This window comes from Triplophysa dalaica, chromosome 22 (assembly GCF_015846415.1).
Source record: "Triplophysa dalaica isolate WHDGS20190420 chromosome 22, ASM1584641v1, whole genome shotgun sequence".
Lineage (NCBI taxonomy): Eukaryota > Metazoa > Chordata > Actinopteri > Cypriniformes > Nemacheilidae > Triplophysa > Triplophysa dalaica.
The window spans coordinates 7,579,282-7,595,228 of NC_079563.1; the positions used below are offsets into that span (position 1 = coordinate 7,579,282).

The 15,947-nt window shown below is 37.1% G+C and overlaps 2 protein-coding genes across 4 annotated transcripts; one reads left to right on the forward strand and one right to left on the reverse strand.

The window, feature by feature from the left end:
* The first annotated feature begins 178 nt into the window (after positions 1 to 178).
* On the forward strand, positions 179 to 9,764 carry LOC130411285 (AP-4 complex accessory subunit RUSC2). Of its 3 annotated transcripts, XR_008905056.1 has the most exons (10): positions 179 to 364; positions 2,096 to 3,477; positions 4,062 to 4,545; positions 4,628 to 5,356; positions 5,462 to 5,584; positions 6,257 to 6,333; positions 6,589 to 6,763; positions 8,379 to 8,484; positions 8,558 to 9,210; positions 9,299 to 9,764. XR_008905056.1 is itself a non-coding variant. In XM_056735771.1 (9 exons), exons 2-9 carry the CDS (start codon positions 2,236 to 2,238, stop codon positions 8,925 to 8,927), a joined length of 3,306 nt encoding a protein of 1,101 aa, XP_056591749.1. In that variant the 5' UTR covers positions 179 to 364; positions 2,096 to 2,235; the 3' UTR covers positions 8,928 to 9,764. The 3 variants fall into 3 exon arrangements, 2 of the variants coding, with proteins under 2 accessions (XP_056591749.1, XP_056591750.1); XM_056735771.1 differs by having other exon boundaries at positions 8,558 to 9,764; XM_056735772.1 differs by lacking the exon at positions 9,299 to 9,764 and having other exon boundaries at positions 8,379 to 8,694.
* A 139-nt stretch (positions 9,765 to 9,903) lies between these two features.
* On the reverse strand, positions 9,904 to 14,420 carry cimip2b (ciliary microtubule inner protein 2B). Its single transcript, XM_056735773.1, has 6 exons — positions 14,076 to 14,420; positions 13,282 to 13,502; positions 12,994 to 13,148; positions 10,988 to 11,120; positions 10,638 to 10,847; positions 9,904 to 10,526 (listed from the first exon to the last, which is right to left on the reverse strand). The coding sequence occupies exons 1-6, from the start codon at positions 14,138 to 14,140 to the stop codon at positions 10,423 to 10,425; spliced, it is 888 nt and encodes a 295-aa protein (XP_056591751.1). The 5' UTR covers positions 14,141 to 14,420; the 3' UTR covers positions 9,904 to 10,422.
* Positions 14,421 to 15,947: the final 1,527 nt, after the last annotated feature.

The following is a 15,947-nucleotide window of genomic DNA, read 5'->3' on the forward strand; positions in this document are numbered from 1 at the left end:
AAACCGTATTCAGCCCCCCATGCTGTGAGCAGAAGCAAATTTGCCATCCCCTCAAATATGATCCCTCAACAACAAAGCAGCGAGCATGCTCAGTGGGCTCTGTGATGCTGTTGCTATAGGGCTGTGTGGGGTTTAGAGCGGCTGTGCTGTAGGCAGAGAGAGTGTGAGGAGTGTTGAACACACAGAAGTGCTACTAAAGAGGAACTTAAAGAAGGACTTGACCCTTTTCCTTTTTTGTGTTTCTTTGCTTCGTTTTTGCTCAGTGGACGCAGAGCATTAGGTTGTGTTTGCTCCAGTTACACTGCATACAGAGTGAGACTGTGGCTGTGAGCTCGATCTCAGATTGATGGAGCTTTACAGCTGGGTGAGTTGATGCAGTTCTTCATGCTCGTACTCTGACTTTATTTTTAAACTAAACATGATTCTAAGCTCCTTTTCAATAGTTGGAGTTTTTTTTCATTGTTATCTACAAATGTTGTGTATTTATGTTATCTAGAAATGCTCTGTGTGTTTTACAGTTTGCACACAAAATTGATCCTAGAGGATAAATATGACAAAACCTTCTATTGGGGATGTCCAGATAATAAAAAATCATGAAGTATACACAAATTTTTTTTTTCATTTGTTGATTATTTGTTATGTATGAAATGTACTCAGTTTTAACATAGATGACTTTGCATAATGTAAACACTGGTCCGGAAGCACTTTCGGATTTATTTGTATTTATTTTATCTTAAAAACTTACGTGTAAAAAAAGCGTCTAATTATTTGACACTGTTCTAAACAAACTGAAACGGGAAGTTCTTCTGAACCGGCATTCGATTGATGTACGTTTTCGGAAAATGGTCTATATCACACATCACTGCTGTCACAAAATTAGATTTTCGCAACACAGTTATTGTGCCCAAAAAGAATTCCCAATAACGATAAAGTCACTATTTATGTTTAAAAAAAAGAAAATAAATGAATTATACTAATAATCAAAATTATGTTTAGTTTTGCTTAATTTACGTTTTCTTTCCATCAATGAATCTCTCTGTGGAAGTAGGATTAGTTGGAGAGGGGGCTTTTAAGGCAAAAATTGTATTGGTTGCTGAATTATTTTCGATATTATCATATGTTTAAAACTAACATGATAATGATAGCCACCATTTTTTAAATCAAGGTTGTTGTCACTAATGGTACATTATGATGCCCTATATATAATATGGTGTTTTTCCAAACTGATCTCACAGGAATTTGTAACTGTTTTACGAGGTGGCTACGCATAAACTCAACCGTCATTGGTGTAAAAGCAAATCATACAAAACGTAGCAATAAAAGCGTACAGATTTATTTGAATTAGCCACCACATAAAATGGTTATTTTAATTCCCATGAGCTTGAGTCGGTTTTTCATGAAGTGAAAATAATATCATATAATATATCATATAGTAAAACATATTTAATTTATTTAATTTGGTCAAATGTTTGACAAGGTTTTCACAGATATAATGACATATAAAATGCATTTCAAATCTAATCCATAGGTTTTTGATAGGGTTTGGGATATACTGTAGCTAATATTATTGTCTTGTCTGCATAAAAATAGCATTTAAGGTCCAGTTTGTGAAATTTAGCAGCATCTAGGGGTGAGGTCATGAATTGCAACAAACGGCTCATTCCATGGCTCACCCCTCCCTTTCGAAACACTACGGTGGCTGACACAGGACAAAGATGTCGTCATGTTTTTGCTTCTTTGCCGAAGTAGACAATGTATTTACAAAACGAGCTCTGTCGAGCACTTTGTCCCTTTGTCCTTTTGCACAAGTCCTTTGCAGAAAAACAACATGACGTATTCCATGCGTGGTGTATGTAGATAGAAAAAGATTATTCTAATGTAATAAAAACATAACGCTTCATTACTGTGTGTAAGGTCTTTATAAACCTCTGAATACATAGTTATGAATATTATATTGCATTTCTGTCAATAGATCCTCCTAAATATTACAAACAGCACCTTGAAAGTTCATTATTTTTAAAAGGATAAAGTAATCTCGGGAATGACTTATACATGAGAGTTATCTACAATGCTAAAAATATTTTTTTTTCTTTAGAATTTGTCTTAAACAATGACGCAGACGTCTGAGCTTATACAAGTTCTGCTGAGCTTTGCCTTTTACAACCAAGAACTGTTTATGTCACTGAACCACCCTACTTTGTAAGGACTGACAGTTAGTTCTTGGTACTTATAAAAATGGACGTTTACTCAAAGCCAGGAGAGACTTTGATTGCGTGTCACATCTCACAAGTTCATGGTCAGTTTGTTGAGTGGAACCTATACAGCTCTGTGCAGACACCCAGGCGTCCACGCTCTCTGAATCTAACTCACAGTACATCTCTACCCGAAAGGGGAAATCTGCCGAGGCACGCATTGGAAAATGACAGTGTCAACCATACTTGCAAGTCCACGGAAACAGAAGACAAAATAGAGTGTTCCTCAATGCTCCAACACTTCTCAGATTTATCCGAGAGCACTCCATTAACAAGTCCTGAAAGAAAAACTCAGCCATCCCACCCCAAAGTAACACCCAGATGGCAAAACCTTTTCAAACCTGAAACATTGATGAATGAGGATGAGGAAGACGAAGACTCTGATGGAGACAACTTGCACAAGTACAATGAGGGATCATCCCTACAACTCCAAGGTTTTAATGTAGCCCAAAGTATGAACACAGGGAGCTCCGCTGAATGCCGAACCGGACGTTCTTCATTGAGCCATAAGACCCTCAACTATGAAATAAACTCTTTCAGTAAATCCAACGAGAACAAAGAACCTCAGAAAGAATCGGCTACAGGTTGTGAGGATCGTACGGACAGAAAAGGACTCCCTATATCCTTCATGGATTGTGATGAACAGGACTGTGTTGACGAGCAAGACTATAGCAAGCATGCTCTTGAGAAACCTGATAATAGCTGGGCTCAAACTGACAACCTCTTGAACTGTGAATCCTTGAGTGAAAACCCATCAGACTATATCACTGACTCTTCCTGTAACAGCTCTGATGGAGTATTAGTCAACTTCAGCGCTATCTACAACAAAACCAGCAATGCAGTTCCAGCAACTCCGCTTAACCTAGAGAGTCCTGATCAACAAGATGGTTCCAACCCCAGGCCCAGCTGGTCACCTTGCAGTGTTGATCCAAACAGCAACATCTATCCACTTGACTCTGATGGCTTCTTATCAGGGGAAATTTCTGACCTCGCTATATGTCTACAGAGTCAACCACAGCTTGCGGGTTCCACTCAGAATTACTATAAACTGGTAACATGTGACTTGTCATTCCAATCTTCACCCAACACACCTTGGTCCTCTTTGACAAGTTTCTCTGAAACTCAAAGCCGGGATAGCTGTTCTCCACCCTCCCACTATTTCCTCTTTGGACAGTCAGAGGGAGAGGAAAATGGGAGGCCAAACGTTGACCAAACCAAACACCAGGTATTTCAGTCCAAACTCTTAAATAGTCAAAAATTCATAATTTATTCTCCCTCATGTCATTTAAAACCTGTATGACTTAATTTCTTCTGCAGAACTCAAACAGATATTTTTTTGAAAAACGTTGGTAACCAAACAGACCCCATTGGCCCCCGTTGACTTCCATTGTATGAACACAAAACCACTGAGATATTTCATAAAACATCTTTTGTGTTTCACAGAAAAAAGAGTCATATAATGGTTTTAAACTACATGAGTGTGAATAAATAATGACAAACCTGTTATTCTGGGGTGAACTGTCCCTTTAAGTGTTTTTGGAATAAAAGCTTAATATGCAACACACACACTCAGCCAATAAGCAAGATCATTCACACCACATTTTATTCAGAAAGTATTAAAGTAAATAGTCTATTTTAATTTCACGTGACTTTAAATGGATGGTTTTGTGTTTGTATTTTTTTTTATTTACTAATATTCACAATAGACAAAATAAATATGGACATAATAAATGGTGTAATGTACTGAAAATAGCTTATTTATTCAGAATTTTCCAAATTGGAAACATGACCAGAAATGTTCGTTTTCAGGGTTATGGGCACACCGAAGACATGAACACCAGGGTCACCAGGGACCAATTTATAGAAAGCAAGGGAAAAATGGCACATGTAAAAACACATCACTCTGCTATAAGACTGTCAGAACAGAACTGTTGTAATTACATCAAGACTCAGTCACAAAGCTGGACTAGCAGTCAGAAAAGCTGTACCTTATCAAAACAGGGGGTCCTACAGAATAGCTGGCCAAGCCATCTAGATACAAACCTATCTTCACATCGATCAAGTCATCACGCCACCTCATTTGCAGAAATTGCTCAATGTAAGAAAGGAAATAGAGATTCATCTGTAAAACAAAGTCCGGAGGGTCCATCAGGGTCATGCTCCCCTAACTTCTCCTCTTTTCAAAAAGCGAATACTTCATACCGGAATACCATGTCATTTAACCCCCAAAACAATGACAAGATCACAATAGTTTCCCTGTGTACTGACAGCAATAATCAATCCAATCCAGAAGGTAAGGAATATTTTGATCAAATAATCCCTCTCTGACCGAAGTGCAATGTTTCCTCATCTTTATCTTTGTATATATACTGTAGGTGAAAGTACCTTGTCCCAAGATGTTGTAAGATACACAAAAGCACAAAGGCCTACCTCTCTCCCCATCCAACCTTTTGTGCTTCAAGCACCCTCAGGGAAACAACAGAGCAAGACACTTGGATCCCTTCTTAATCGGTACATCAGCTACAAATACAAAAAGCCTGGGCCATCCAAAGCTACCTGCAAAACCAAGGGACACGTGCAACTCTCGCCTGTTGGATATTACTCCACCGTCCACCTTAAGACAACCCCAAGTTCAGACACATGTTCCACCTGCACATCAAGTCCTGTTTTACCCTCCAGTTACCCTCAGTTTACCCACCCCTGCACGCTGTTGGGACGCATTCACCAGAACAGAACACCGGATGAAACAGAGAGTCCAAAAGCTTGCTCAAGCCAACAACATCCCTTGACTAGAAAACAACAAACTTATTCTCTGTCTTTTACGTCCACAAAACAAGATCCAAATTGTCTTCCAGAGCAAGTGTCTCTTGTTCAGAGCCAGACTCCACCTGTAATCAGAGAGGAACTGTCGGCTGTAAGTTTTCAGGATGAATCTTACCCTTCTCAACATGGATATTCCCCTGCCATCCCACCAGTTACCTCCATCCCACCCCTTATCTATTTACCTGGGAATGGACAAAGATCCCTGTCGCCATTTGAGGAGTGCTGGATAGAAAGACTTGGCTCCAACATCAGCCATTTCTTTGGCTCAATTAAACCGCCTTGTAAGTGTCTTGAAGTCTAATTTTTTCCGTTCATGTAGCTTATTTATCTGCATGTCTTGACAGTGTCATAAACACAATTTCTGAGGTACTTCCTCAACTCTGCAGGTGCTAAAAAGGAATGTCGACCTGGTGACTCATTCTCCAGGATGGACAGACCAACTGAAGAGTTCTGCTTTTCCCCAGAAAACCCCTTAGGACGTTTCTCAGTTGAAGCACTGCACAAGAAAAGTAAGATGCTTAGGGATCGTGAATAGACTTTAGGGTCCCTACATTTTTTAAATGCATGTGGCATTTTAGCGTCAAATATATCCATTCAGTTGCACGCATTCCCTCGGATCAAACCAACAACCTTGGTTCGGCCACGCTCTATAATTGAACTAAAGGAAGGATTTTTGTTACTCGTGTTCTCATGCTTTGTATTGAAACATATGTGCAGTAAATATAGCTACAGTATACATATCTACTCTGAAATAGAATAAGAGCATATTTTTCCAAATGCTGAAATAGAAACAGAACAGAGAAATACAATCCTGTCTACAATGTCAGTCACATAATAAGGATAGAAATACAGAGTGTATGTCTGCAGCATTGCCTCTGCTTCCCTGAAGGAGAAAATGTGACCTACTTCTAGGTCTGACTCCCTTGGATTGGCTGACACACTCTGCATGTGTATGTGTGTTTCTATGCAAGCATTGCATGCATATTATTACAGCACATATTTTTTTTAAGTCCTGTTAAAGTCCTTTAGGGATCAGAAATAACACATGCACAATGGTTGCAACAAAATACAAACTGTGTCTACATGTTTGTCCTCATTATTATGAAACGGATTATAAGCGGGATGTGTTTTATGAGTTCATAAGGAATTCCTTTCACTCATCTCTTTCTGTTTTCCTCCAGGTATGTTGAAAGATTTGAGTTTAGCAGTGGATCTTATCACAGCGGATTTCAGCTCAATACAAGAACCAGAGGAAAAGGTAGTCCCAGGAAGATGTCAAATTCAAAGATGGCTCTTTGTATAACATGGAAAGTGGGACAAAACATCTTGGATAGACATGTGACTGTGCATAACAGAAATTCAGAAAAGTATTTCCCATGTGTCCTAATTAGACTGAATGGCATGGCTGTAAATATTCTCTCTATATTTTACGGACGTATGGTGCAATTATTAACATATAAGGCTTCTCAAGCAAAAGCCCCCAAAAATGTTGTAATTGTATGTTTGTTTCTAGATCGCACTTGGAAATAGTTCACTGTGCAGCAGCATCAGGCAGCTTGTCTTTAAGCACCTCTGCCCTGCAATCCAGAACATACTTCAAGATGGTCTGAAAGCCTATAAATTGGATATAATCATAGGACAGCGACGCAACAAATTATGGAACGTCATAGAGGCCACTGCCCATTCAGGTCTGTGCAAGCAAGTATTTTTTTAGGGGTTTTCTTGTGCTCTATTCACTGTAAAAAATGTCTTGCTGCGTGAAACATTTAAGTATTATCATATTGTCCGAGAATCTAAAACTGTAGTTTTAATAGAGGTGAAATGAATACATTCAAAATACAATGAAAGATTCATATACATTCACAGAATTAAATGTAAAACAAATTATTATATTACTAGCCACGGCTACATTTCCCAAAAGTATCGTAAGCCAAAGTTGATCGTAAAAACGATCGTATGAGGGATCATAATATTATGGTCTGTTTCCCAAAAGCATCGTAAGTAGCACCAGAAAATCATCATATATCTAAGAGTGCTCAGGAGTAATCGTAAAGGCCTAAGTGCATCTCAAGAAGACAGATTTATAAGGTCACCTACAGGACAATCGGTGAATTGTGCTTAAACGTAAACACGCCTATATGTTACTTATCAAGTTTTCTTTATTTAGTTCTTTTTTATTTAAATCTTTCAATTTACTAAACTAAATTAATAAAAAAATACAATACAATAAAAATGTAATGACCGAACAGACATTAATAAAGTAAAGAATAAAAAATATATAGTATGGGCAAGTAGTTGGGTCTAACAAGGGATGCATATTTGTTGCTGGATTGCTGTATTAAAGTTAATCCACGTTTTATGCAAAATAAAATGTTGTGTTTAAAAGAGAAATGGTCTTAATGCTCACTTGATGGTTGTCAGTGTCTTTGTCTTTCTCTTGCTGCAGTTTAGTGGAGCCATGATTTCCTCTTTGAGACTATTGTACACTCTCCTCAAATTATTTAGAGGAACTATGTGATTAAAGGGTTTCAGGCTGTTACAAAGCTTATATATCACACACTGCCCTTCATATGTTCCAACAACTTTAGAAGGCATTACTCAAAGAAATGCCTAATTTGCTGAGCAATTTGATTGATTAGTGCTCCAATTTATCGTTATCTAATTGAAAGGTTCAATTTCATAATGAACTCATTATTAAGAAAGTGCTGTAAATGTTTGTGTACAACAATTTTTATTTTTATTTAAACTTTTTAATTTTTCCTAGAACTTGCTAAATACATTCCACAATTACAAAAGTCCTATCTACACACAGAAAAAGTATAACACGTTGCACAAAAAATATGTTAAACAGCATTAAACGATATTCACTTACCGGGTGCACACCGGTTGACAATAATTAGCCTAAACATTTCGAAAACAAGTGCGTGCTACGAGCCATGGTGTAAGGTGACATTTCGTCATAAGACAAACAGATAACGCCTCGTAAGCAGCACTTAAAGGCACTGCTACGTGCATTTGAGTTAAGTGCATTTTTGGGAATGCACGTGAAACGATGACGAACGTTCACAAAGTGGCACGTAGAAAATGTTCTTAAGTGCTAAGATCCATCGTTATCGGGAATCCCGGCCCAGACCGATAACCAAATACAGACCGGAAGTTAACTTTGGGTCAGGCGTGTACGTCCGATCAAACCATCTATAGACAACTTTTAGAATAGCCCAGTAGAAATGACTTTAAAATTTGAGGCATCACAATTTTATAGACGTTAAGGTTAATGAAAGCCCACATATCTCTTTCTTGCAGGTTCATCCACCCGAATGCCTGACAGCTTGGTATCTGTGGTAAAAAAATGTGCAGATTTATCAAATCATAGCACGAGGCTCAATGTCTTCATCATAGAACTGCTGAAGTAGGTCAAAAACTGAATGCATACGTGAAAATTGTTATGTTGAAAACTAACTAATGAACCCCTTGCTGTTTAGTTTCCGTGCTTTGGAGTTCTGGATCGTCATTTGTACAGTTGTGCAGGTGAGTGTTATGATAACCAGAAATGATAAATTGCATTTGTTTGTTTGTTATTGCAATACTAGGTTTCTCACCATTCTATACACATCTCTTTCCAAGACATTGTTGGGGACTATTATCAGCAATGGGGTTTCATGTCTCTGGCTCAGAGGCCGATGTATGCACCATTGTTCCAGGAGCTGCTCCTTTTGCTTCACCCACTTTCCTCGCTACCCTTTGACCTTGAAGTGCCATCTAAAACTCGCATTCAAAATGAGCAGAAGCAAGACCAGACAGCAGCCTTGTCTCATATGCTTCTCGCTCAGTCATCTCATACCCTTCAGATGAGCTCTATACAGAGGAACGGCAAGAGTGACAAGGTAACAAGCGGGTATTGGCTCGACCAGACTCCCACTTCAGCTGGTGAATCGACTGTCTGCTATTCTGACTGCACACATAAGAAAGAGGATAAAGAAAACAGATTGGAAAATAATGACATTCCAGAATCTTCACAAAGGTCTCAAGATGACAAATCCTTGAGCACACTGCGTTGGGCCAGACTCTTTGGGTCTGTAGGTGGAACCAAAGTTGGGCCAACAAAAGCACAAAAGAACATAAGTGGAAGCATGAGGTTTGTACGGTATTAGTTGTGAATTCTTATAACTTTGCATGAGCTTCCTTTTTTTTGTCTTCATGTCTGGACTTTTGTCTTTTCTCAGGCGGCCCTCAGAATGGCTGAAGATTGGTGCATCACAAGTGGACCTGCTTGCGCAGTCAGTGTGGACAGGGAAATGGTCAGAGAGCATTTAAGTGAACCACGACAGAGATTAAGCATATACAGAGCACATACTGAATCTATACTGAGCTGTAGTAAAAATACAATTAATCCACAACCATAAAACGTTCCTGAATAATATTTCTGTTATCAGTTATATGGTGAACCGTCACATCCCTTACAAACATTAAAATTACATCTGTTCCTAGATTCTACTGTTAAATGTTGCCTTGCAATTACATCCCAATCTGCAAAATTAGCTTTGTAAGAAGTTTTGGGAATTTGTCTTTAAGCCATTACAGTAAGCAATGGCACACATTATCACACTTAAAGGGATAATTCAGGATAAATCTGGTCATATTAATTATGTTCTTGCATAATTTAGTGGCATTATAAAAACAAAATTAGTTCTTGCTGTTAGAGTGTATCTCCTCTATGTGTATTTCCAATAGTTTAGTGTAAAAAATAATGCATGAATATTTATTTCCTACGTAATTATGTGTTCAGTGTATTAGAAAAGATGTATTGCAATTTTGCACAATAAAATGATCAAGTTAACCTATTTTTTATTTAGATTAAGATGCATGCTGGGTGTGTTTCACGCACAATAGTACTAGATACACAGCAGTATTTGTTAATGACTACATACGTTCTCCCCAGTCTGACCCCTGCTGCTTAGTGACAGTAAGATGAACAAGATTTTGTCTTTACGCTGTTGAACATTTTAGGTCCTACCTTTAAAATAAAAATGTTCTTTCATCCATGTTGGTATTGTGCGCTTTGGTGTATCTGTGTGTTGTTGTAATAAAGAAGTAATTTTTTACATTGTTTAAAAATGTTGATTTCTTTCAATCAACTTAAATAACTTTCTATGATCATAATTCATTACACTTACATTAATAGCAAAATACAGAAATGCTCTTCTTAATGCCGATATTATTGTAACATTGTCTTTTGGTGAGTTGTGATTCTTTTAATTTTATTAAACTTTTCACCAAGTTAACTTAACTCAGCAGATATAACATTCTGGTGCTTGTTGAACTAAATGCTGAAATATATTCTGGTTCTTCAGCTCAGTCTGTTTTCCCCACTTTTCATCCTCTGTGTACCAACAAGACCCAGAGCATCTTGGGTAAGCTGCCCAAACGTTTGGCCATATTTATATCTATATCCTGTTGACAGACAATTACGCAGCCATGTTTACTTTTTCTAAAATGACGTTTGCTCTATTAACACAGCATCATTTCTGGAATGTAGCAGCAATCTTATTTTTTTGCAAATACCTGGAATGTGCCCTGTGTAGGCAGGTAGAAGACCGTTTTTGGAGGGGTATATTGTGGAGATCATAGGCAAGCCAGTAGTCTCCTCTAGCAGTCTGAATGAGCTTTGATCTGCCTTCATTTCCTTGCCAAACTGGATCAGTGCCTTGTTGGTGATGATGGGATATCCAGTTCCAATAAGGAATCGGGCTTTGGGAACATAGCCAGTAAAACCTATAAATACATAGACCAAAATGTTACATGTTGTCTCACTATCACATCAAGCTCTAAGCTATGACCACATCATGTTTCTAACTTAGAGATAAACATTGAAAAAACTATTTGCTTCTTGCTTAAGCTTAACTTTGGCTTACCTGAGATAAAATACTTATGTGGGCTGCTTTCCTCCATGTGGTACGGAGAGCCTTGTGGCTTCCAGGGGTCCGGGGACTGGTAGGGGGCAGCGTCTTTTGATACTGCTGTCAGAGGAGTGTTCAACATTCTTGGCTACAAAAAACAACAACTGTTAGCTTGAGGTCTCATTCATCAATTTAAACAGTAATTAATTGGATTTTTAAAAAATAAAAGACAATGACATGTTGTTAACCCTACACTCCAAATACAATGTGTACACACACATTTAGGTTTATTAAAACACGCTGCTATTTCTGCTGATACTAGAGATGCTATTTCCATTTTATTTGCTCTGTATTTATGACAATAAAGTTGAATCTTATTGGTTCCAACAGGCATGTGACTGTGTCAATTTTTCATATCAAGGGACAGTAAGTGCTTGATTATTTAGTAACACTACTTAAAGCATATTTGTATAATGAATTATAAAGTCGTTTTAATATCTTAATAATGGGTTGTAATGCACCTGATAATGCATTGTAATGTTTTATGAATAATTGTAACTACAGTTAACACATTATATCACTTATCAATTTATTGTTACACTTTACATTTTTTATTTGTTTAAAATTCTTTACAACAAATGTAATGTATTACAACACATTATGAACAATTATATTGCATCGTACCATTTAATAACACTTAATAATACATTATACAACATAAAGGCTTTAAGTAAAGTATAATCAAATTGTTTATGATATTGAATTTTGTTACAAAAAAGTTTTAAAACTTGTTGTACTCTAAAAAACTATTTGACAACTTTAAAAGACTTGAACATTTAAATATAAAAATATTATGATAAAATTAATGAGATCATTAAAATACATACAAATTTATAAAGTAAGCAAAACAATCAAGTGCAAAAGTACACAACTGTAATAAACTATTTTTATTCATTATTTTCTGGGCAGGTATGTTTAAGTGCAGATAATGTATACTTTAACTAGGGCGATTAAACCAATCATCGCATCCAGAATAAAAGTTTGTATTTAAATAGTAGTTTATGTCTGTGTTCTATTCTGTGCATTTTAATTGTGTAATCTATATTTAAGAAGAATATAAAAATCAATAAATTTGTATGTATATATATATATATATATATATATATATATATTGTATGTATGTGTTTATAAATACAAAATAAATATGCACAGTACACAGACTACAATATAATATGTTAATATAATATAACTATAACACTATAAGCTATAACCATACAATATATGAAATCCATGCTTTTATTATGCTTTGTAAAGCTTTTTCACTCAGGCCCTTATACTGCACACAGCACACATGCAATGTTGTAAATTTAAAACACTTAAAAAAAAGGAAGCTTCAAATCTAAACCCTTTAGGTAAAAAGATACTTAACAGTATTTTGAAGTATGTTCAATAACAAAATTGTGCACATTCAATATCACAATGTAATTGAATATTGGCACAAGTTTAGTTCTAACATTTCATGTGTCTGATTATGACTTTATACATTTCCTGTAGATTTTAAAGCCACAGCAGAAGAAAGATTATCAGTGTCTTCCTTACACAGAGCAATAAAATGGATGCGGAAGACTCGCAATATTGTTTCATATGATATATTGTGCTCATTTATTCTTTCTAAACTCGTCAGCATTTTTAGCAATCCACTTCTGCTTTCGTACAGTTATGGAATGTTGGTAGAGAAGCTGAGTACATTTTAATCGTTGGAGAATTATTCCTTCGAAAGTGTAGTCTTTGAATAAATCATTAGACTTTCACAGCTTGTTGAAACACAATGTGACGATAATGGCCTGAAATCATCTGCAGTCCAGATTGGAAAGCCTGTTTAGTAACAGCGCGTCTTTTCATTTACAGGGCGTGTGACACTCGACCTGCTTTGATACCAGATATTTAGCATGTATAATTAAACAGGGTGACCCATCACGGGAGAGCTGTCAAAGGGAAGTAAAGTGAGCGTGACAGCTTACTTTGAATCCTGGAACACTGTTGTTGACAGAATAAGGCAGGTCAGCAGAGGCTGTACGAATCCTCCTCTCTTGTTCCTGGTTGAATTGTGACAGAGCCTCTCGACAGGTTTCCGCATATGTTCTGCTGAAGTAGTTTTGACGCGTTGGTACAAAACCTAGGAGTGCAAGACGCAGATATGGTGCATGTTACCACGTCTGTTTTGCAAACCAGACATTGAGGAAGTTAGATGGAAAAATATCTGACTGGAGAATGCGCTTGACCTGCATGTTATGCATTCATAACATAACCTGTGTATCCTGGTATCATTTTCTCCAGTTTTCTGTGTCCATGCCGTCCCCTCCAGATCTCATCGCGGGGTCCCGTTTGGTTTTCTGTGGATGGGAAGCGACCCGTATGGAGCACGAGCCTCCGTGAGTGAGAGACTTCAGGAGAGGACAGGAGCTGCGCTGTTAACTGACCGTACGACTGACCAACGTGATACTTCAGCTGAGGACAGTAGCCTGCATAACTAAACACAACCATAAGCAGATAATATGTATAATATGTCTGTGACGTGTGGTGATTTGTCAAATATGCGTCTGTGTATTTCAAAACCAGTTATGATGACACTATAGGCTCTCCACTATATATCATTTATATTCATTTTCCTCAATTCAGATACTTCTGTATATTGACAGTTACAGCATAGAGAATGAATATTTGACAACTGTAAGTAAAAACAGACCCCATTGTTTTAAAAGACTATATTATATTACTTTGCATGTATTTAAAATATGCATAAAATTCATTTTTGAATAACTATACTTTGTTTAATAAGCCTATTTATTAGCAGCCCAATATTGTATAATAGTATAAATATAGCAACCAACGCTTTTTTTTCATTATTACCATGGCAACCACAAATTTAACTGTAGTATTTACAAAAATCGTCATAAATGTGCAAAAAAAAACACTACACGTTTAATATAACATGACAAAATTAAAAAAAGTGCATCTTAACGTTTATAAAAGTTAAGAATTTGCTAATGTTGTGGAACCATGTCAAGAAAGGTACGTTAACCGACAACTCTGACAGACTTACCCCGGGATGTATTGCGGGTCAGGTGTCACCAGAACTTTACTAAATTTTGGTGGAAACTGCTCCATGACCTGCTGTGAGATTCTTTTTGTCACCAGCAAAAGTTGTTATTACGCAGTAAAGTGTTGTGTAGCGGTTGCTAGAGAGAGGGAGTCAAGGTGAGGAGACAGAGGAGTGTCCGCACGCCCGCGTGTCTTTCTCCTGCTCGAGAGCGCGCGCGTATGTGACGCATGGTGTCCCAATTATCGTGAAGACTTTTTAACGTACCTACATAAAATACATGTTTTATAAACGAACCAATCGTTGAATGCAGTCTGGTAGGCACATATGGTGCAGTTGTTAGTGATGGCTGTCATTTTTACCTGTTAAAGATATCATTACACAAGGTTGATGTGATGCTGCAGCCTCTTGTGGATAGTAGCAGAAATGCACACAGAATAACTATTTTAAAGGGATAGTTCACCCAAAAATGTAAAATTCGGTCATGAATTACTCACTCTCTAGTTGTTCCAAACCTGAATACATTTCTTTGTTTGGTTGAACACGGAGAAAAAACTTTGGACGAATGATTGTAACCATGGGCGTCGCTATTTATTCGGGGCTCTATCCCCGTTGTTTGGAATCTAGCCCCGAATGTTTTAGCCTGGAAATATAATATTGGGGATTCAGTTACTGGACGTTTAAAATTCGCTGCTGACGCTGGCTCATCTTCTTTCATTTTGGCAGAAGACGAAGAAATGTATTAACTTAAGTGTGCCAGTAGCCTACAGGCAGACGGAAGTCAACCTATAACCGATTATCACAACAAGCCCGCACAGTTTTTCGTGATTCTGCGATTGCAGAATAATCTTTATGAATTTGATCAATTTGTGATGCGTTTTCTTTACGAGGATGATGCGCAGATGTAGCCTGTCGCTCATGTGAGGTCAGTGAGTGGTCTGGTGAACCTTTCTTACCTGGCTGCTGCCTCACAAAAGTGCCCAGGATCGGGATAGCAATAATATCCTAATATATGACAGCGAAGTGGAGCAAAACTGTTTTGTATTCCTTGTAAAAAAAACTGAATCCTTGAGCAAATGTTTCCCGTCAGCGTGCAAATCTTGCCTTTCAGGCTTATTGCTTGAATGGTAAAATACACATGTAATTATGTCAAAAGTTTTTTAAACACAATCGGGTATGAAGTAAACATACAGTTTTTGGGAGAAACTTTTTGGGACGTGTATCGCTGGATTCGCGCTTTACCTCAAGTGTTAACATGCTAGCAGCTCAGTCACACCAGCAGTTATTAGGCCACTGGCTGTTTGTGTTTACTATAAAATTCACTTCACAACTTTTAATTTTGTATTTATAGTAGGTCAAGCATTGGCATTATAAATTACAGTTATTAAATATTTATATTCATATGAATACTTTTAGTATTTAAGTGATTCAAGTTGTAAAAAACAAAACAAATATTTACACAGTTTACAAACAAGGAAAAATCCCAAAGGAACTGACTGTTCATTTCCCAGCTCACAAACGTGAAAGCACGAAGGCATTACAAACATCACCATATGCTTTATTTTGCTCAAGTCAAGTCTGGAAGATACTCTCCAATGATTCCACCATCAAAAAATGAACAGGAAAAATGCATGGATAAAAGAATCATAAATAACTTTGAAAATGAAGAGAATGAAATACAATAGACATAAGTAGCTATACATAGATAACAATGGGTCAGATGTATAAAGTTACAAATTATTATTTTGTGTTTGATAAGATATTGCATAAATGGGTTCATGCAAAGAATATTTTCCTTGAAAAAAAATACCTCTTACAACCTAATCCAAATTCCCTACATTAGCCCCTAATGTTTTAGGCTCAACCCCCCTGCTT